The sequence below is a fragment of the Lactuca saligna genome, chromosome 8 (assembly GCF_052625555.1).
Source record: "Lactuca saligna cultivar CGN05327 chromosome 8, ASM5262555v1, whole genome shotgun sequence".
Classification (NCBI taxonomy): domain Eukaryota; kingdom Viridiplantae; phylum Streptophyta; class Magnoliopsida; order Asterales; family Asteraceae; genus Lactuca; species Lactuca saligna.
Window position 1 is genome coordinate 171,600,901 of NC_136424.1, and position 20,703 is coordinate 171,621,603.

The 20,703-nt window shown below is 34.5% G+C and overlaps 2 protein-coding genes and 1 non-coding gene across 5 annotated transcripts; 2 read left to right on the forward strand and 1 right to left on the reverse strand.

The window, feature by feature from the left end:
• Window positions 1-2,790: 2,790 nt before the first annotated feature.
• LOC145013735 (U6 spliceosomal RNA) lies at window positions 2,791-2,893 on the forward strand. The gene has a single exon (XR_013665255.1). It is a non-coding gene; the product is annotated as a U6 spliceosomal RNA (small nuclear RNA).
• Window positions 2,894-6,546: 3,653 nt separating this feature from the next.
• Window positions 6,547-11,581, forward strand: LOC145011798 (putative WRKY transcription factor 2). Of its 3 annotated transcripts, XR_013664263.1 has the most exons (9): window positions 6,547-7,121; window positions 7,278-7,399; window positions 8,004-8,452; window positions 8,521-8,726; window positions 9,510-9,599; window positions 9,669-9,756; window positions 10,962-11,044; window positions 11,156-11,226; window positions 11,392-11,581. XR_013664263.1 is itself a non-coding variant. In XM_078970533.1 (5 exons), the coding sequence occupies exons 3-5, from the start codon at window positions 8,033-8,035 to the stop codon at window positions 8,685-8,687; spliced, it is 492 nt and encodes a 163-aa protein (XP_078826659.1). In that variant the 5' UTR covers window positions 6,547-7,121; window positions 7,278-7,399; window positions 8,004-8,032; the 3' UTR covers window positions 8,688-8,795. The 3 variants fall into 3 exon arrangements, 2 of the variants coding, with proteins under 2 accessions (XP_078826659.1, XP_078826658.1); XM_078970533.1 differs by lacking the exons at window positions 9,510-9,599; window positions 9,669-9,756; window positions 10,962-11,044; window positions 11,156-11,226; window positions 11,392-11,581 and having other exon boundaries at window positions 8,521-8,566; window positions 8,662-8,795; XM_078970532.1 differs by lacking the exons at window positions 9,510-9,599; window positions 9,669-9,756; window positions 10,962-11,044; window positions 11,156-11,226; window positions 11,392-11,581 and having other exon boundaries at window positions 8,521-8,796.
• Window positions 11,582-16,761: 5,180 nt separating this feature from the next.
• Window positions 16,762-17,211, reverse strand: LOC145010308 (uncharacterized). Its single transcript, XM_078968867.1, has one exon. The coding sequence runs from the start codon at window positions 17,209-17,211 to the stop codon at window positions 16,762-16,764; it is 450 nt and encodes a 149-aa protein (XP_078824993.1).
• Window positions 17,212-20,703: the final 3,492 nt, after the last annotated feature.

Sequence of the window (20,703 nt, forward strand, 5' to 3'; positions counted from 1 at the left end):
AACTTCATCTCCATTTCCAACTTATCCAGGAACTAGTCAACTGACTACAAAACTGGAAAGTTTAAATGGCTACAAAACTGAAAATAGGAAAAATCATCCGGTGTTTGTTTTACAATAAAATAATATCCGACTAAGATTTCAACCCCGTGACAATTAGGCTTAAGAAAAGGAAATCAGACTCCTTAAATATCATTAAGGCTAGACACTTGAACAATTCAAATGGTGAAGAGAAATAGAAATCAAACCATAAATACCATGAATTTAACATGGTCCAAAGCAGCCAAAAAATAAACTGAACCAAAGCAGCCAAAAAATAAACTGAACCAAAATGTCGTACACATCATGCTAACAAGAGAGAATCTAGATATAATGCTAGACATGAATGTAAGAAATAAATCAACATCCACATGAGTTATATTATAACAATAATAGATAAAAGAGGATGAGTTAATATTATAAAAGTTCTAAATTTTTAACACGTAATTGGAAAAAGCCCTAATATTTTTTTTTATTATTGTTGTGGCCACAACTTTCTGACAGAATTATCACTCTAGCCCACTTAACGAGTTTCATGGTTAAGTTGGTTAATTTGTTTGCAAAATTAGTCTTAAAAAGCTCAAATTTTGTCCCTGAGGTTTGAAAAAAATTATACCACATGGTTGTTTAACTTTATTTTTCTTTTTTTTGTAAACTTTATTTATTTTCGGTTTGTTATAAATATATGTACATTTTTTATTTTCTTTTATATATATATATATACATATATATATATATATATATTTTACTTATTTTCATTTTTTAACTTTATTTTTCAACAATTATTTTAAACCTTTTTACCTTTTGTTTTCTATTTTTTAGTGTATATATACAGTATTTTAGAGTTTTTTTTAGGTTTTTTCATATTTCTTTTCGTATTATATTTTATTTTTTTTCATCGTTTTATTTTTTTTATTTTTTTCTTATTTGTTTTCCAATTATTTTCTTATTTGTTTTTGTTTTTTTCTATTTTTATCTCTTTATGGATATTTTTCAAAAAATATAAAAAGTATTAATATATTAGAGTATATTATAATTTCATAGTTTTTGTAATTGTTTTTTTATTTTTATTCAACTAAATAAAGTAGTTATGTTTATATTTGTAATTTCGGTCCAATTTATTTTCTTTTTTTTTCTTTTTTTTTCTTTAGTGCTATTAAATTTATGTTACAAAAAAAATGAAATTATATTTATATTTGTAATTTCGGTCCAATTTACTAAGATTTTGTGTTTCAATGTGTTATATAACTTGCAAATTAAATCATATTTCGATATGTGATATCAATAGATTAAATTCAAGATAATATTTTTCCATTTAATAATAGACTAAAAAAAACAAAAAAAATAATAATAATAGTTGATCTTTATAAAAAAAAACTTGTTATAGTAATTTATATTGAATTCAAGTTCGTTTACTTGAATCAAAGTAAATAAAAATATTAAAAAAACCATAAATAACTAAAATAGGAAAAAAATAGAAAAAAAAATTGTAATATGAAAAAACCTTAGAAAAAACATAAATAACAAAAAATAGAAAAAAAATAAAAAAATAAATAAAAAGGTGGAAAAAATAAAATATAGTATGGAAAGAAATATGAAAAAACCTAAAAAAAAAACTCTAATATACTCTATATATACACAAAAAAGTAGAAAACAAAAGGTAAAAAGTTAAAAAAAATTGTTGAAAAATAAAATTAAAAAATGAAAATAAATAAAGTATATATATAAAAAGAAAATAAAAAATGTACATATATTTATAAACAATACCGAAAATAAATAAAGTATACAAAAAACGAAAAATAAAGTTAAAAACCATGTGGTATATTTTTTTTTAAACCTCAAGGACTAAATTTGAACTTTTTAGAACTAATTTTGCAAAAAAAAAGTTAACCAACTTAACCATTAAACTCGTTAAGTTGGCTAGAGTCATAATTCTGCAAGAAAGTTGTGGCCACAACAATAATAAAAAAAATATCAGAGCTTTTACCAATTACACGTTAAAAATTTAAGGCTTTTATAATATTAACCCAAAGTGGATTTAATTGATGTTATGCTATCGGAGTCCGTTGCTCCATGACCAAAAGTGTACAATCCTTGCTACAAAATGTATGGCTTCTTTTAGATTCCTAATATTACCTTCTTTTTAAAATGGATTTTTGTTACATATTATTAAATGTTGTGAAATATCAAAAGGATTATTATTTACAAGAATTGAAGGATTCGAGGTAAATACTCAAAAGATAAAACATATTTAATTTTTTGTATATTGTTTTTCTTGTTATATATTTTGCAACAAGAATGGTTTATTTTAACGAGAAAAGGTGAACAATTAAAATAAGAAAGCTTTAATTTACTTATAGACAAATGTATTCGGATTACAATTTTCATTAAAGGATCATATTGATAAATTAATGTGGAAAGTAAAAACAGGTCAAATAAGCTATAAATTAGTCAAAAAAAAATCAAAAAAATTCAAAAAAAAAAAAAAAATCTTTAAATATTTACAAATTATAACTTTTGTTCACCCAATACATCTTAAAATGAATAGGAGTCGTCTTTTAGGTTTGGTGCCTGATAGGATTTCATCATCTTCACCTTGAGGTGGTAAAACTGAAAAGAGGAACAGTCAAAATTAGGGCTTTTACAACCAAATACTTTAACTATCGTCTGATTGAATCAATGTCATGGCCTCCCACATCGGTGATTTGTACGCTTTCCTTTGAAGTTATATTGCTTGGCCTTCGATCATATTTCGTCCCTTCGGGGACATCCGATAAAATTGGAACGATACAGAGAAGATTAGCATGGCCCCTGCGCAAGGATGACACGCACAAATCGAGAAATGGTCCAAATTTTTTTTTGCCCTAATTTGCTCGATCGATCGCTCTTCAAATTCCATTATGTCTGGATTTTGAGTTGATTTCTGACTCAACAACTTCAAAGAAATACCGCTAATGGAAGTCCGCTTCAACTTCGTGCCATTGTTTGTCCTATCTCGCTAAAACGGCTTCCAAATTTTTTGTTTAGGGAATTGTTTCTCCGATTCACAAGCTACGACAAGGTACTGTTAATGACTTCTGATAAAAACTGTTACTTATTTCTAGTTTTTATGCAGCCTGTGATGCGTATGTATATGATTCACATATAGATGGAAATGTGCTCCTTAACATCCTTGAATAGTTTGGTCGAATCAATTAATAATCAGGCATAAGTTTATGATACAAGTTTGGTTTTTACATGTTGAGATTCAGACTTTTCATGTTTATCTGATTGTATTCGTTAATTTCTGTTGGTTGTCTTTCTTCTAATTGGTGCAACTTCTTGATTTATCATATGTCTTCAACAGCAGTTAACAATCAAACAGTATATAAGGTTGCTTACTCTAACATACTTTACTCATCTTCTTTGTAGTTTAGAAATTATAATGTTTAGTTTGTATTAAAGCTTCAAGTATACTTCTGCAAAATATTAAATAGAGGGAAAGAAAAAATGCATCTTATAAGTTTTGATACATGATTCAGTTCTAACACTTTGCAATTCGGTACGTTTTTTTTTTTTTTTTTTTTTAACTTGAGAAGTTTTAACCTGATAAGCTAGGTGTTTCTTTTTAACTTGATGCATAAAGAATGCCTTAATTGAGAAAGTTTAAGTTGTAACTTTTTTTTGTTATACTTATACCCTCCAGTTTATCATCTCTTATACAAGCAAGATAGATAATACTATCACCCTAATTTCTCATTTTTCTATTAATTAAATGCTTACACCATCAACATCATATAAATTACATTTTAAGTCAAGTTAGTTAACATTAACATCACAATGGTTACCAATGATTTATATGAGCTAATTTTGATTAGAATTAAATGAAAAAGATGCGAAATGTAATTGATTCATTTATGGTTTTTTAGCTTTCAACTTGTAATATACTGTTGAAGTTCCCCTACTTCTTCCCTTTTGTTCTAGCTCTAAATGCAGACATCCATAAATGAGGGCAACTTTGCAAATAACTAGGACTTAGTTTGAAAAGTCTCACTACCCTGGCATTCTCTATTAATTAAAAAAAAAAAAAAGAGAGAGATATCACAGAAAGCACTACGTATTTTCGTTATCCATTTAACCACCAAAGTACTATTTCTTGTTGGTTTAGTCACCAAACTATTATTATATTAATCATGAAAAAGTATTAGTTCATGGCTGAATCGGTAAAATGGTGATATTACTTTCTTCTTTATTCTAAAGCGGTTAACTAATAAGAATGGTTGTTTAAAGGGTTAGTGGTTTTAATTACTACTCATAATAGGTAAATGGATAAATCGATAAATTAGTGAAAGTACAAGTTCGTGTATGTATTTTGGGCATATTTTGACCTGTTTGACCAATTTCATTTTCAGCCAAGTTTTTCATTTTGACCCATTGGTGGTGCAATTTTAAGTCTCATTTGCTGGACAAGCTTTCCATGGATTGGATGTGTTTGATAAGGAGGGCATTTATGTCTTTTACACATTTTCTTGAATGGAACAAAAAATGCAACTTTTGTCCAATTAACATCAGTCCTAGTTCTAGACCCACCAAATGTAGTACAATATGTTTTGTCCTCTCTTGTCTTGCATTACAAAGCATATAATCGAGGAAGACAATGACGATTTTTGATAGTTTCATTTCTCTCCTGTTATGACATTGTGGTTTCAGTATCTTTCTTATTAAGAGTTTAAGACATTGTACTATAGAAAATGTATCCAGTTATGGCATTGTACTTTCAGATTTTTTTTCCTTGTTAGGAGGTTGGACTTTGAAAAATCTAACTTTATAGTAATGGAAATTGTTTTGTATTTGGGAACATTGCTGAAGTTGAATAGGTTTGCTAAAGTATGATGTTGACATGAAGGAAACAAAATTAGGATATTGTAATAAATAAATAAATGGAAAAACTTATTATATGATAATAGTTTACTGTTTTTGAACTTGTTAAAACTGTATTTTTTTTTTTTTTGCTACAATGTCATGTGATCATTAAGATGCGAGATTACCTTTCAGGCTAAATACAAAACTAGCAACGTACTTTCATCAATTTGTTTATTTAGCTTTCCCAATCTTATTGCTTTCTACTTTAAGATTGGGTAAATTTTTCAAACTACAATGCGTGATATGAGGAAATAGAAATATGATGTTATGATGATAAACAAATAAAATAATGTAAGTAGGTACTTCTTACATTCAACAACCCTAAACTTTTCAATTCTTGCATTCTAGTATTTATGTATTTGTAATTTTACAAGATATTTTGTTGTAACAAAGTTTTGGTTTGGTTGGTGTATTTGGGTTTTGAAACCTGTTTAAGGTATTTTGATTTTGAATAAAAAGAGAAAAGTTCAACCTATGTTTAAACCAATTAAACTATTAATGCATATTAGAAATTCAATACATATTTATAAATTGTGCTTTCTTTTATTCATTAAACTATTGAGTATACGTTATTGTGCATATTGTTGTTCGTGTGTCCTAAGTACAATAATTCAAGACAAGTAAGCATTTGTTTTAAGGTGTAAGTAATTTTGATCAATTTATATCTCGATTTTTTTTTATTATATAGACGAAACATTTGAGGAAATAAAAAGATTAAATGGGTTAGATACGCTGATACGGTGAACAAATCTAATATCATTTAAATTAAAAAAAATATGCTTGACAAACTTATAATCTTATATATAGGTTTGTTCAAAAAAATATATATAATTATTTAAATCAATAGTTTTGTAGTAATAAACTTTATAAGTAAACAAATTATTTCGATCATTTGTTCCAAATATGTAACATCTTGATTTCTAGGTATGAAATTCTAGGGATTTCATGCATTTTATAAAGCCTACTCGACGAGTTGGAGGGCCTTAGCTCGTCGTGTAGAAACAAAGAAGGCCGTGTATTTTATAAGACCTATTCGACGAGTTGGAAGGCCCCAACTCGATGAGTTGGTGGCTGATTATGAAACTCTAGTTTTTAGGGTTTTGCACCCTATTTAAAAACATTAAGTCTCATTGTTGGCCTCCCTTATCACCTCCTCTGTCCAGTGAAACCTTAATTCGTGCCTCATCTCTCATTTTGAGTGTGTGTGAGCTTGGAGTGTATTTTTGGTGCTCTTTTGGAAGGAACTTGAAGCTTGCACTACTAGAAAAATGACCTTTAATGACGCGCTTTTTACGACACGCACTGATTAATGATACGGAAAAGGACGTGCCCTTAAAATAGTGTCATCTCTCCAAAAAAACTTAAGGATTTACGTCACGCATTATTGAGTGCCCTTAATTTAGTGTCTCAAGAAAAAAAAATTAAAAACACGGAGGGCGCTTTATCTTAAACGCGCGTCGTCTGTAGCTGTTGCTTTATAATTTTAATGAAACGCGCTTTTAGTAGACAAGGGGGGAAACAGAATCTCCAAAATTTTGAAAACCCGCCTTGTTTTTTCTTTCTTCTATCTATCTTTCATCCTTGCAATCCACTCTCCCCTCTCTGATACTCTCTCCTCTAGTTCTCCTTTCATTCTCTACCTCCCGTCTCTCTGTAAACCCTAAGCCATCGCCACCTCCCTTCTCTCTAGCATGTGCTAGGGTTTTATTTTCTTCCAAGCTTCCGCTTCTCTCGTTTTCTCTCAACCCAGTACATGCGAGGGTTATGAAATAAAGAAAAACCCTGATGCTCCACAAAGACTCCTTTCTAAAAAATATCATGTAAAGTCGTAGAGACGGAGTCTGAAATCATCAAGAGGAGAACAAGAAGATAAAGCGAAGGTGAATCGTAATTGATATGTGAGGTCTCCTCATTAATGGCGTCGACCAAATCTAAAACCTCGTGTTCAAAAAAATTAGAAAAGTTGAAGACCCTGCCATTGCAGGGACCATTATCTAGGGCTTTTTCAAGGAGTGCTCTCTGTAATGTTCGCTCCCTCACCTCACCTCCTATCGGCGACCTCGGCCCATCTCTTTCCACCGGCGACCTCGGCTCATCTCTTTCCACCAGCGACCTCGGGCTCACCTCACGTCACCAGAGACTACAACGACTGCTCAAATTTGCAAGCCCTAAGTACGATTAAGGTATGTTTTTGTTTACATGACCGACCTTATCTTTATCTCGACACTTCTCAACAACAGTCGTCGACTTGCTCGGCCGACCGATGTCCTCCACATCTCCAAATTCTTGCCTTCCCATGGTCTATCAATTAGATATAATTTGCCAAAGGTATGTTTTAGGACCTAGAGACGTGTGCTCTGCGTTGTGGCCTGTTAATCACAGAGAATCAACTAATCAGAGGAGACAAAAGGGTCTCCTTTGTTATCAGCTTACCCTTGACTGTCTGCGTGTTGTTTTCCAGGTTCGTATCACAACCCTTAATCATGTTTTTTCAATCATTCCATCGATTCTTCAACTGGATTTCCATTTTTAGTTTCTGTAGTTTATACCCTTAATTGTTCGTGTGAAAGAAATGATAGATTTGATTTGAAGTTGGTTGGATTTTGCAATCCCATTCAGATCTCTGGTTTTAATAAATTCCCTTTAGCTAGATCGTTTTCGGATATCGATTATTGGTTCGGGATTGCAAAATTGGGCTTAATCCACAAGAATATGTGAAAAGCGAATGTTTGAATATCATCGATTTTCGATTCCCATTTTAGAAAAACTATATTATCTTCTATTATTGTGGTCTACCCACTTCAATCGGGTAGACGATTCAAATGTTTTTTTTGGTTTATCGTTTTACCAAAAGCGGAAATTAAATCTGTACATTTATTTGTTGTTTTTATTTCGTAATCGATTAATTCGTACATAAAAACACTATCATTACTGTTTAAAGCTTGACGATTCCAAAAAAAAAAACACGACCAAAACACTACGATTTCGTACATAAAACACCATCATCACTGTTTCGATTTTGTGTGAAATTTCAAAGTCTGAAAAACTAACAAACCACTGAACAGATAATCAAGGAAGAAAGCTTTCGATTTTCATGGGTGGTTTTGACGATCATGGTGGGATAATTGGCGATTGGATGCCTCCGAGCCCTAGCCCTAGGTCTTTTTTTGCAGCTGTGTTGGGGGATGATCCTGGTTCAAGATCAGTACCCGACCCTCCAAAAAACGATACCAATAAAGACACCGGGTTCACTTTCCCTGGACCAAATCCCCAAATCGGGTCTGAAAATGGCGATGCGACAAAATCAAGTGGGTTTGGTGATCAAAATACGAGCTCAAGGGCACCTCTTGTTGAAAGAATGGCAGCTAGAGCTGGTCATAATGCTCCTAGGTTGAATACAGAGATTATAAAATCTTCTGATAATTCACAAACTCAACAATCTCCATATTTATTTTCACCTGGTGTTAGCCCAACTTCTTTTCTGGAATCACCTGTTTTCCTTTCCAACTCATTGGTAAGCTCACTAGATAAACTAGGGGTATATTAGTAATTTACTATACTAAATGATCCTTTCTGTTGTAGGTTCAACCATCTCCAACTACTGGAAAGTTCCAATTTGTTCCAAATGGTAATGGTAGAAGCTCCATGATGTTCTTGGATTCCTCTAATAGGGTTAAAGAAAATTTCTTTGAGGACACTAATAACACTTGTTTTGCCTTTAAGCCTCACCATCTACAATGAAATCCTAGGTCAATGATCTGTATTGATATGAAATGGGTTGTTTACAGGTATTCCTTTTCCCCAACATGAAAAATCCAAATAAAAAGATTCTAGACTTGGAGCTATGGACTAAATGTATGTAGGTTTGACTGATTTGTTTCTGAATTGTGTGTATATATGCTTCAACAGAAAGTGATTGGTTGTTGATTTTGAATAATTATATTTTCTTGATGCAACAGATACTTGTCTGATTGAATCATTTTTATGCTGGTCGATCTTATGTTGCTCTGCTGGAATTTTCATCTTGAGATAAAACATTCTAGTTGAATTCATTTTGCTGCCTTTAATTTTTTGTGTTGAAATGTTTACTAATGAACTGTTGAAACAAACATACTTTCTGAAATATATTTGCTAAAATCTCATGCTGAAATCTGATGTTGGGATATGATTTGAATCTTTTTTTTTTAAATCTATTTGCTTGAAATCTTTGTTCTATGTTAAATGTAAGTACTCCACCGGTAAGCTCTCTCTTTATGCTAATTGGTTTGTTTTGAATTATAACTTATCGAATTATATGTTCACAGTAAAGAGAATCAGGGGCATTTGGGAAATCATCAAGTAAAGAGAATCAAGAGCATTTGGGAAATCATCAAACTCTCTCTCATGCCTAAAATGCCCCTGTCCCATGCCATATAATTTTCAACTTTTTTTTTGAAACATTTTTCTCGGTCTTGTTGCTTACTTGTTTTGTAATCATTTGAAGTATAATAAAAGTTTAAGTTAAAGTTAAATAATTGTTATAGTTAATTAATTTTTGATTCCATTCAAGAATTCCCCTTCTTATCATGCAGGTTTGAGAAACAAGATGGGGAAAAATACTTCAAATAGCTGCAAAAGAAACCATGGACCCTGAACTCATTGACTTTGTTGACTGGCAGAAGGTATAAGAAACTCACGTTCAATGACATCATTCTTTTTTCTTCTAATACCACACTACCTTTTGTGTTCAGGTGGCTGAAAAAATGGCTTTCTTACATCCTGTTGAAGTCAAACTTGTTCCCATGTGTGCTGTCATTTTTATTTTTTCCTTCTTCTTCCGTAAGTGTGCTGTCATTTTTTTCAAATATTTTTGAACATCTTTATCCAGATAGCACTTGATGCGAAAAAAAAAAAAAAAAAACAGGGCTTAAGTGAATGAACTAATATTAGCTAACAGAAGTCCCGTGGATATATATATTATTGTTCACATCCTAAGTTTTAATTATTATTTAATAATAATAATTACAGGTAAAAAGAAAGATAATAAACATAGTTAGTTAATTTCTAAGACAGTATTACCTTTTGTTTTTGGATTTACAAGTACTAAGAACATAATTGATGCTTGTACTAAACTTAATGTGAAGAGGCTTATCTATACAAGTTCTCCTAGTGTGGTTTTTGATGGGATACATGGAATACATAATGGAGAAGAATCATTGCCATACAAGTCCAGATGTGAGTTTGATGATTTGTATTCCCATATTTTATTAAACTTAAAATTGCTTAGTTTTGTAAACTGGCATTTTTTATTTTTTTAAAAACTTGAAGTCTTGAAAGTGAAATGATATATATATATATATATATATATATATATATATATATATATATATATATATATATATATATATATATATATATATATATATAGAATCTGAATGGAAAATAATATGATATTTTATTAGTTTTACTTTGTTTCTTTTTTTATCTTAATAGGCTTAATGGGTTAAGTACTTAATCCAGAAAGCTACATATAGTTGTTTCCTTTTGACTTAATTTGGACATAATTACTTGATGAGTTAACCAAAAAAGCTTGCCACATATTTTAGATAAGGGTATTATGGGAAAATCCTACGAATAAAGGGCTTATTAATGGGAGGGGCATTTTGGGCAATTCTTTATATATTTTGTTTGTTGCAATAGAGTATATAAGTGGGTAGAAGGATTGGGGGATGGTTATCTGTCATGATAAATGAAGATTTTCACTGTCACTGCCTTCTCTGCTATCAGGAATATACATATTTCATGGTCTTTTTTTCCTTTTTTAATGGTAAACATCCATCAATTTTGAATTAACTCTCTTTTATCAAATATCATGTTCTTCATTTTAGAGAACATTAATCTCTGTTAGTTTTTATTTATTTACTTATCCTGTTATGTGTTGGATTACTGCAGTGAAAGGAGCATTAAAAATAAAAAACGAAAACAAAAATATAATTCTCTCCTAATTATCATATGCCTAATATATTTTGTACTTCAATTTGCAGAAAGATCATCAAGCAATAGATATCCTTTTAGCAGAGATCAATATATATGAGCTTTTTGCTTTGAAACATTATTGGGGAAGAAGGTTGAAACTTGCTCTTTATGAGTAATTTTTTTTCTTAATGTATTATCCTCTATATTCTTGAGATTTTCCCACTTTTTAAATCTTTTATCAAATTCTCACTTTTGGATACAGAGCTTGATGAGAGAATGTGTGACCTAAATCTTTTATCAAATTCTCACTTTTGGAGGTGGCCATAAGAAAAGGTAAGCAAAGGGTAATTTGGTATTTGTTGCTGTTATTGTGTATTACAATACTTCCATGTATATATGTATAAAGTTTGTTCTTATTCAGATTTGCCTTTTACCATTGATTTCCTTATTGAGGCATTGTACTTTGAAAATGTTAATTCTTACCTTTTGTCCATGTAGGATCCACCAGGAACAGGAAAAACACAAACAATTCTTGGGATTCTTAGTGCCATATTACATACCAACTAAGTCTCTTAACTTTGTAAGACATTGATTACTTGAGGGTATTTTTAGTAACATTGTAAGAGATTGATTACTTGAGGGGTACTTATGGTATATAATGTTATATTCTTTTGTTAACATGGTCCTTAGTGCAATGAATTATCTTTATTGTTTATGGTATTTTATTTTGTATTATGAGACTTTTAATGTGTTATTTAATTTGAAAATTAGTAAATCTATCAAAAAAAGTAATTTATTTCTATTATGAGAAATTAAATGCAAATTTAATTTAAAAATTAATAAATATATAATTTTTTTTAAACATTTAAATTTACGATGCACAAAAATGTGTGTCATCTTCATTTATGACATGGCCTTTCTTGACAGGGGCTTTCTTGATACGCATTGCGTGTCATTAACACGCGCGTCGTAAGGTTACGACACGCGAATGCGAGTCGTCTTCCTTTATGACAGGGCCTTCCTTGATACGCATTGCGTGTCGTAAACGCGCGTCGTAATTGCGCATCGTAAATGAGCGTCGTAAATGCGCGTCGTCTCTCTTTATGATAGGGCCTTCCTTGACACGCATTTGCGCGTCGTCTGAGCCTTTTACGATGCGCAATGAGCGTCGTAAAAGGCTGTTTTTCTAGTAGTGTTGAAGAGGATTAATTGAGAGGAAGGCTTTAGATCCGGGATTTTCACTGTTGTTGCAACCATATTGAGGTATAAAGTCGATTCCTTGATCATTCATTTGCTAGATCTCTCCATATGAGAGTTTATTGCTATTATTAGCTTATTTAGGACCATTCTTGGATTTGAGCATGTTATGAAGCTATAACTTCAGATCTAGACACCTCATGGCCTCCAATGACTTAAACTTGCCAACTTTATCAAGTCTTGGCCCTCCTTCATGCTCTAAGTCCCTTAATAAGCATTGCTTGAGTATTTTAGCTCCTTAATGCCGTGAATGGATATAAAGTTAGCAACTTTACGTGATATCTTAACTCTAGGGGACCAGATCTATGGTTTGAGGCATCAGATTCATTTGGGAAATGGCTGAATGTGCTAAGACTAGGAACACTCGACGAGTTGGATCGGGGTTTCGTCAACCTTCTGGATACTAAGCAAACTCGGCGAGTTGTTGAGATGACTCGGCGAGTTGGCTAGGGTTTTCTCGGTTTTTCTGAAAAATTGAAGGCACTCGACGAGTTGGTTCAACATGGACTGTTCACCTTGGCTGATTGACTTTAACATATACCATGGTTGACCAAGTCTGACTTCTGAGGGTATTTTGGGATTTTGATGGAGATAGTCACATGGTGTTGTAGGTGGTTAATAAGCCACCGAATGATTTTTGTATTATTCTTGAGATTTGAAGATTACAATAAAGGTCCTATATATAAGACTAGATATTACACTTTAGTACCATCTATAATAAGATAAATAAAGTACTGTTAAATATCTTAAATATATATATTGTCTATTATCCCCCCGCAAGTTGAGGGCGGGGAACGACCTGCAACTTGGACCTTAGCATCAGAAATCTTTGAGATGGGAGCGGTTTCGTAAACACATCGGCAATTTGATCATGTGTGGAAATAAATTGAACTCTCAACTTTCCTTGAGCAACCTTTTCGCGTACAAAATGGTAGTCCACTTCTACATGTTTTGTTCGTGCATGAAACATAGGATTGGCGGAAAGATATGTGGCCCCCAAGTTATCACACCAAAGCATGGGAGAGACTTTAGATGTAATACCAAGCTCGTTTAGGAGAGCTTCTAGCCATGTTATCTCAGCAACCATGTCGGCAAGAGCTTTATACTCAAATTCGGTGGAAGATCTAGAAACCGTACGTTGTTTGCGAGCAGTCCACGAAATTAGGTTGGAACCCAAGTAGATGGCAAATCCCCCCGTGGACCGACGGTCATCTAGACAGCCAGCCCAATCAGCATCAGAGTACGCTTTTAAGGTGGCGCGCCAATCAACATCAGTGAAAGCTTGAAGTGTAGAAGCAGACCCATGACGGATAAAGAGGCCAAAGTGCGATGCTCCCTTAAGATAACAAAGTATTCGTTTAACAACAAACCAATGGTTTTCTGTTGGGGTTTGCATGAATTGGCAAACTTTGTTGACGACAAAAGTAATATCGGGTCTCGAGAGAGTTACATATTGTAGAGCACCAACTGTTTGGTGGTATTTGGTTGGATCCGTTAGCAAGGGGCTGTCGGACAAGGTTAACACTTGAGAGCTGCTCATGGGCGATGACATGGGTTTACAATCTGCTAGACCAGTACGTGTTAGCAAGTCAGAGACATACTTGCGCTGAGATAGAATGATGTGTTTACCATGAGAAACAATCTCACGGCCCAAGAAATAGTGTAAGTTCCCTAGATCTTGGACAGCAAACGTTGATCCTAATTTAGAGATAACACTTGTGATTGCTTGAGGATCATTCCCGGTAACAATAATATCATCTACGTAAACAAGAACATAGACTAACATACCCGTATTCTTGAGGATGAACAATGAGGGATCGGTTTTAGAACCAACAAAACCGAGAGACTGTAAGGTTGTAGAGAGTCGTTCAAACCATGCTCTCGGTGCCTGTTTCAATCCATACAAGGATTTATGGAGTAAGCAAACATGATCAAGTCTTGATTTATCAACAAAGCATGGTGGTTGACGTAGATAAACCGTTTCCTTGAGATCACCATGGAGAAAGGCGTTTTTAACATCAAGTTGTCTGAGAGACCATTGATTTGTCACAGCAAGAGATAGAATAACACGAATTGTTGCTGCTTTGACAACGGGACTGGATGTCTCTTGGTAGTTAACACCCGATTGTTAGTTGAAGCCTTTCGCCACAAGGTGGGCTTTGTAGCGAGTAACATTCCCATTTGCATCCTTTTTGATCCTGTAAACCCACTTTGAATCAATGACATTAGTGTTTTTTAGCAAATGGAACTAGAGACCAAGTTCCGTTTTTGACAAGTGCATCAAACTCTTCAGTCATGACTTGACGCCATATTGGTGATTTGTTAGCAATGGTAAAAGAGGATGGTTCAATAGAATCAGCAAGACAATTGGAAGAGAAGTAGGCTGATGGGTCATATCTAGTGGTGGTTTTTGGGTTTTGGCGAAGGTTGGGAGGTCGGGTACGGGGCTGTGTGGGTAATGATGAAGGTTGGGGCTGAAAATTGGGTGTAGGGGTAGCAGGTATAGGCTGAGTTTGTGGGATGTTAGAAGGCTGAAAAGAGGCAGCAGTGGGCGTAACCGGGGCTGCAGCGGGCTGAAAAGAAGCTGCAGTAGTAGGTGGACCCGGGGTTGCATTTTGAGTGTTGGGAATGGGTGGAGGTTGTGGAAAGGAGGAGAAATAAGGAGGTTCGTTTTCAGTAGGTAAAGGTGTAGGAGAAGGGGTAAAAGGGAAATTTTCTTCATTGAAACGAACATGACGTGCAATGTATATGCAATCAGTGGTTGGATCAAAACACCGGTAGCCATGATGAAGAGGGCTATATCCCAAAAAAACACATGGGGTGGATCTAAAATCCACTTTATGTCGGTTATATGGGCGAAGATACGGGAAGCATTGACACCCGAAGATTCTAAGGAAAGAATAATCTGGGGTTATATTGAAAAGATGCTCAAAAGGAGATTTGTTGGAGTAATTACGAGAGGGCAAACGGTTGATTAAGTAAACCGTTGTCTCGAAGGCAAAGTCCCAAAGACGTGGAGGAGCATATGAGTGAGCAAGGAGAGAAAGGCCCGTTTCCACCACATGTTGGTGACGCCGCTCAACAAGGCCATTTTGGGCACTTGTGTGAGGGCAGGAGCGGCGATGGATTATACCAAGAGAGGTGAAGAAAAATGCAAGAGTGCGAAATTCACCCCCCCCCCCCCCAATCGGTTTGAACTTGTTTAAGTTTTGTTGTAAATTGTCTTTCAACCATGAGAACAAAGTTTTTAAAAGTGATATAAACATCCAATTTTTGAGCTAATCGGTAAAACCCCATGTATCGGGAATGATGATCAACGCATAATAAAAAATATCAGTGACCACTAAAAGAAGTAGATGGGGCGAGGCCCCAAACATCACAATAAACTAAATCCAAAACATGATTACTACGATAATTTGAAAGTGGCAATGATAATTTTGACAATTTCCCCATTTGACAACTAGAACATAAAGAAGAAATTACATGTGAAGAAATAGGTAAATGACTACGAGAAATAATTGATTGAAAAACACGAGCATGAGGGTGCCCAAGACGATGATGCCAAGTGGTTGATGATGCTTTGATGGCGGTGAAAGACATATGAGGAAGAGACTTCAATTTTGGGAGACACAACGAATATAGCCCTTGATTACTTGGTTCCGTGAGTAGGATGGAACGTGTAGACTCGTCCTTCACAACAAAAAAGGATGAATGAAATTCAAAAAACACGTTATTATCTAAGCAGAATTGTTGAACAGATAAAAGGTTCATTTTGATTTTAGGGACATGAAGAACATTAGATAGATTAAAGGTTTTGGTGGGAGAGTATAGTTTAGATGAACCAATGTGAAAAATAGGGAGAGGATTACCGTCACCAACATGAAGAGAATTGTTGCCATTGTAAGCATCATCATTGTCTAAAGTTGTGAAGTCGGGTGTAACGTGACTGTTTGACCCGGTGTCGGGAAACCATGTTGAACTGGCAGCCGAGCCATTTTCTGATAATGTTGCATAATTGGCTTGTGACACATCACGAGCTAAAGTTAAAAAGGGCTGATTTGGGCATTGGGCTGGAAGATGACCTATGCCACACTGGTTATAGTGGCCATACACCATATTCTGAGTTGAAGCCCAAGCAAACTGAGGTGGACGAGTGTTATCACCGGAACCAAAAACGCGTGAATCATCACTATTTCGGTTGTAATTGCCACGGGAGTTACCACGATGCTTGCCCCGGTAATTGTTGGAAGTTCGGTTGGTATAGAAGGCTTGGGGGTGATTGTTTGTAGCCACAATGGGGCTGATTTGGTAGCCAAGTTGTGCTGCCAGCTGCTGTAAACTAGTCAATTGTGCTGGTGGGGCAGCTGGGAGGCGTGAAACAGGTGGGACAATAGCCATGAAGGCCTGGGGGACTATTGGAAGTGATCGATTTATCATAAACTCATGATCACTTAATAACCCATGCAGTTCATGGAAGGTTATTGGAGGGAAACGAGCCAACAGATTTGACTTTAGGCCATTATATTCATCACATAGCCCGGAGATAGCTAGCATGGTTAGGTCTTTGTCTTTTACGGGTTCTCCAATATTGGCTAAAGCAGTTGCATATTCCTATGCCCGGGTGAGATAGGCAGATGATGTTTCATCACCCTTCATCTCGATCTTCAAAAGTTGAGTCTTCAATGTGTATTCACGAGAAGAGTTGTTACGGGCATAGGCTCTTTCAAGGGAGAGCCATAGATCCCGGGAAGTTGTACCTTGAACATGTTGATAGGAGGCTTCTGAAATAGTAGAGGCAAGAAGCATCCGCACATGTGCATCATTGGTAATCCAATGAAGATAGCTAGGGTTATCAGTGGAGGCTGTGTCAGTAGTTGCAACAGTCTTCGGTGGAGGACATTGGATGGTACCATCTATATAACCGAATAGACATTTGTTGACCAAGAAGGGCTGAATCATTTGCTTCCAGAATCCGTAGTTGGTGGGTGGGAGTTTAAAGGCGAATCTATGAGAATTGTGAGTAGTTTTCTCAACATTGGTAAAGGATTGGATCATCGCCATTGAAGAATGATTGAAAGAAGAAAGAAAAGAGAAAAAAATCGGTGATTTAAGGTTACAGAGGCTGTGGTGGCTCGGATACCATAATAAGCCACCGAATGATTTTTGTATTATTCTTGAGATTTGAAGATTACAATAAAGGTCCTATATATAAGACTAGATATTACACTTTAGTACCATCTATAATAAGATAAATAAAGTACTGTTAAATATCTTTTATATATATATATATATATATATATATATATATATATTGTCTATTAGTAGTGGAGTTCGGAGCTGTGATTTGAGAGTTGGATCTTGTCAGTCAGTGCTGCTTGTGAGGTGAGTTTTCCTCACTATACTTAGGGGTCGACAACACCAATGTCGGCCCATTGGATTTGATATCCTAGTAGTTGTTGATATGTTGAGTATGAATTAGATATGCATGCTAATTTGATATGTTAGTATGGTAGATATGTAGGATAACTTGTGATACTGTTTGGTAATCTGTATGTGTATTTATGTGTTACATGTCGACATGTCGTGTGGGTTGGGTTGAGTTTGTACTACTCCGTGCTGTAAGCCAACGTGTAGGTTGTCCTCACCGTAGTATGGCTCAGAAGTATCGAATCCATTGAGATCATGTGCAACAAGACTGTTAGATCCCGTTTCAGGGAAGCACGAGGTAGTAGATAATGTATGGGAGTGATGGTCAGCGTAATTGGCCGATGGTAGTTTCATCCGAAGGGTTGAGGGGTCACGGTTTCGGCATTGAGAAGGAATGTGCCCAATACCACACCTATTGCAGGTGCCTGATATGTGCATAATTGGTTCATATTAAGTATACATTATTATTCATTTATTAGCTAAATTATTGCATATTATGGACAAAGGGTACCTAAAAGTGTTTAAATTATGTTTTTCAGTCCAAAGATGAAGCTCGGAAGCGAAAGGAAGCGGGAGAAATAGTTAGAAGATCGAGGATGAAATAAAGAAGAAAAACACTAAAAATGGCGACTCGACGAGTCCAATCGAAGAATCAAGAAGATAATGACTTGGGATCCCAGAGAGTTATCACAATACGGGGAATGTGAGAGGGACTCGACGAGTCGGTTCGTGTATTTATAGATAACTCCACAGATCGATAGAGGGGAGTTCTGGAACGATTCAGGAGAGTTTAGCTACGATTGAGAAGGCAGAAAAACCCTAGAAGACGACGAAAGAAGCTAGAATTCAATCCAGGAGAGTAATTGAGGCAAAATTTCATCATTCCACTTATTCTTTTGTTTTATCATTATGGTTAAGCAATTTGACTTTGTTTGTTTGCTGTTATTTACATCAATTATGAGCTAAAACCTTTAGACTTCTGTTTGGGGATACAAAGTTGACAATATGGTTTGATTGATTGGTAGGATTAATTCTTTCGTTGGTTACCAATTCAAGTGATTAGATTCGTATTCACTACCCTAATCCTTAGCAAATACACTAACTTAAACAGTGGCCAATTGTCTAATTTAATTAAATTCACTAGATTAATTATTCGGGTTAAGTTAGACTTGCAATAGTTAACTAATTTATTCTTTTAATTAACATCTTGTTTGATGGTCATCTTACAAGCTTGCACATGGATTTACTCAATTTTCTTATTAATTCTAGTTTCATATTCATTAATCCTAGACATATGGCATAGTGATCACATAGCATATGAGGTTAATAATCAATAGATGTTCATGCTAATCAATTATCTTCCTATTAACAGAAAATTAATTTTTATTCACACACAAGGTTCTTTAGCAAGCTAAAATAACAAAAATTCACCAACTTAGAATTAATCCTACCAATCAATCAAACCATATTGTTAACTTTGTATCCCCAAACAGAAGTCTAAAGGTTTTAGCTCATAATTGAAGTAAATAACAGCAAACAAACAAAGTCAAATTGCTTAACCATAATGATAAAACAAAAGAATAAGTGGAATGATGGAATTTTGCCTCAATTACTCTCTGGGATTGAATTTTAGCTTCTTTCGTCGTCTTCTAGGGTTTTTCTGCCTTCTCAATCGTAGCTAAACTCTCCTGAATCGTTCCAGAACTCCCCTCTATCGATCTGTGGAGTTATCTATAAATATACGAACCGACTCTTCGAGTCAGGTGGTGACTCGTCGAGTCCCTCTCACATTCCCCGTATTGTGATAAATCTCTGGGATCCCGAGTCATTATCTTCTCGATTCTTCGATTGGACTCGCCGAGAACCCGATCTGACTTGCCGAGTCAGCGCCATTTTTAGTGTTTTTCTTCTTTATTTCATCCTCGATCTTCTAACTGTTTCTCCCGCTTCCGAGCTTCATCTTTGGACTAAAAAACATAATTTAAACACTTTTAGGTACCTTTTGTCCATAATATGCAATAATTTAGCTAATAAATGCATAATAATGTATACTTAATATGAACCAATTATGCACATATCAAAATACCCCACACTTGTCTTTTGCTTGCCCCCAAGCAAAACTAAATTTTAAACATATTAGAATCACATATGACAACTCCAATCTAACCCAGCCATTATGCCAAGACCGCAACGCATGCATTTGTGTCTAAATTTTTTCCTAAAGACCTCCCATACTCCAAATACTCACAATCCTCATAAACACTTGCCCACTCATCCCGAACTATGCTCATTTTATGCAACCCTCCGAATCCATCCTCAGAAAACCTCTTACCCTCAAGGTGTTTTTAATTGAGCAACCCAAGCATACGTAATCTAAAATTACAACTTTTCGATACCACTATGGAGCTCTTTTGGAATTCTTCACTTCCTTTAATAATTTGATCTTTGATCTCTTTGAATTCACCACCTTTATTGTTTGATTTTTGGTATCTTCAACTTTTTGAATCTTCGGAATTTTGATCTTTTTATCTTCACTTTGATTGCACCAAAATTCTTACAACTTCTCTTGTAATTCTCTCTCTCTCTCCCTCTCTCTCTCTCTCTCTCTCTCTCTCTCTCTCTCTCTTTTTACATGTACCTCTCTTTTTTCACTCAAATCCTACATGCTTAAGCAGGGGCGCTCAATCTCAACCTTAATTGGCTAACGATAACAATCTTCCTGGATACATTTCAGGTTTAGGCTGCTAAACATATTGCATCCCTTAGGCTGAGCGAGATTGTGTTTTTGTCCCATGATTTCACTGGAATAAGGAAGCCACAAATGCACTAGAACGTATATAGTCTCAACTAAACATTTGAGTCTTCATGCAATTATCAACACAATTCTAAACATGGAATCCTAATTATCATTTTTACCAAAATTTTCTAAATTAAATCCTAAGTAATACTCTTGGTATGCAAAAATTTTCAAAAAAATTAGCCTATTAGGATATTTTACTAAGATGTAACCAACCCCCTACCCCACACTTATTTTATGCAATGCCCTCATTGCATATTATGCATGATAAAAACAAAAAAAGAAAATAAGGAGGGAATTGGAACAAACTCCCCTGGGATAGCAGTTGA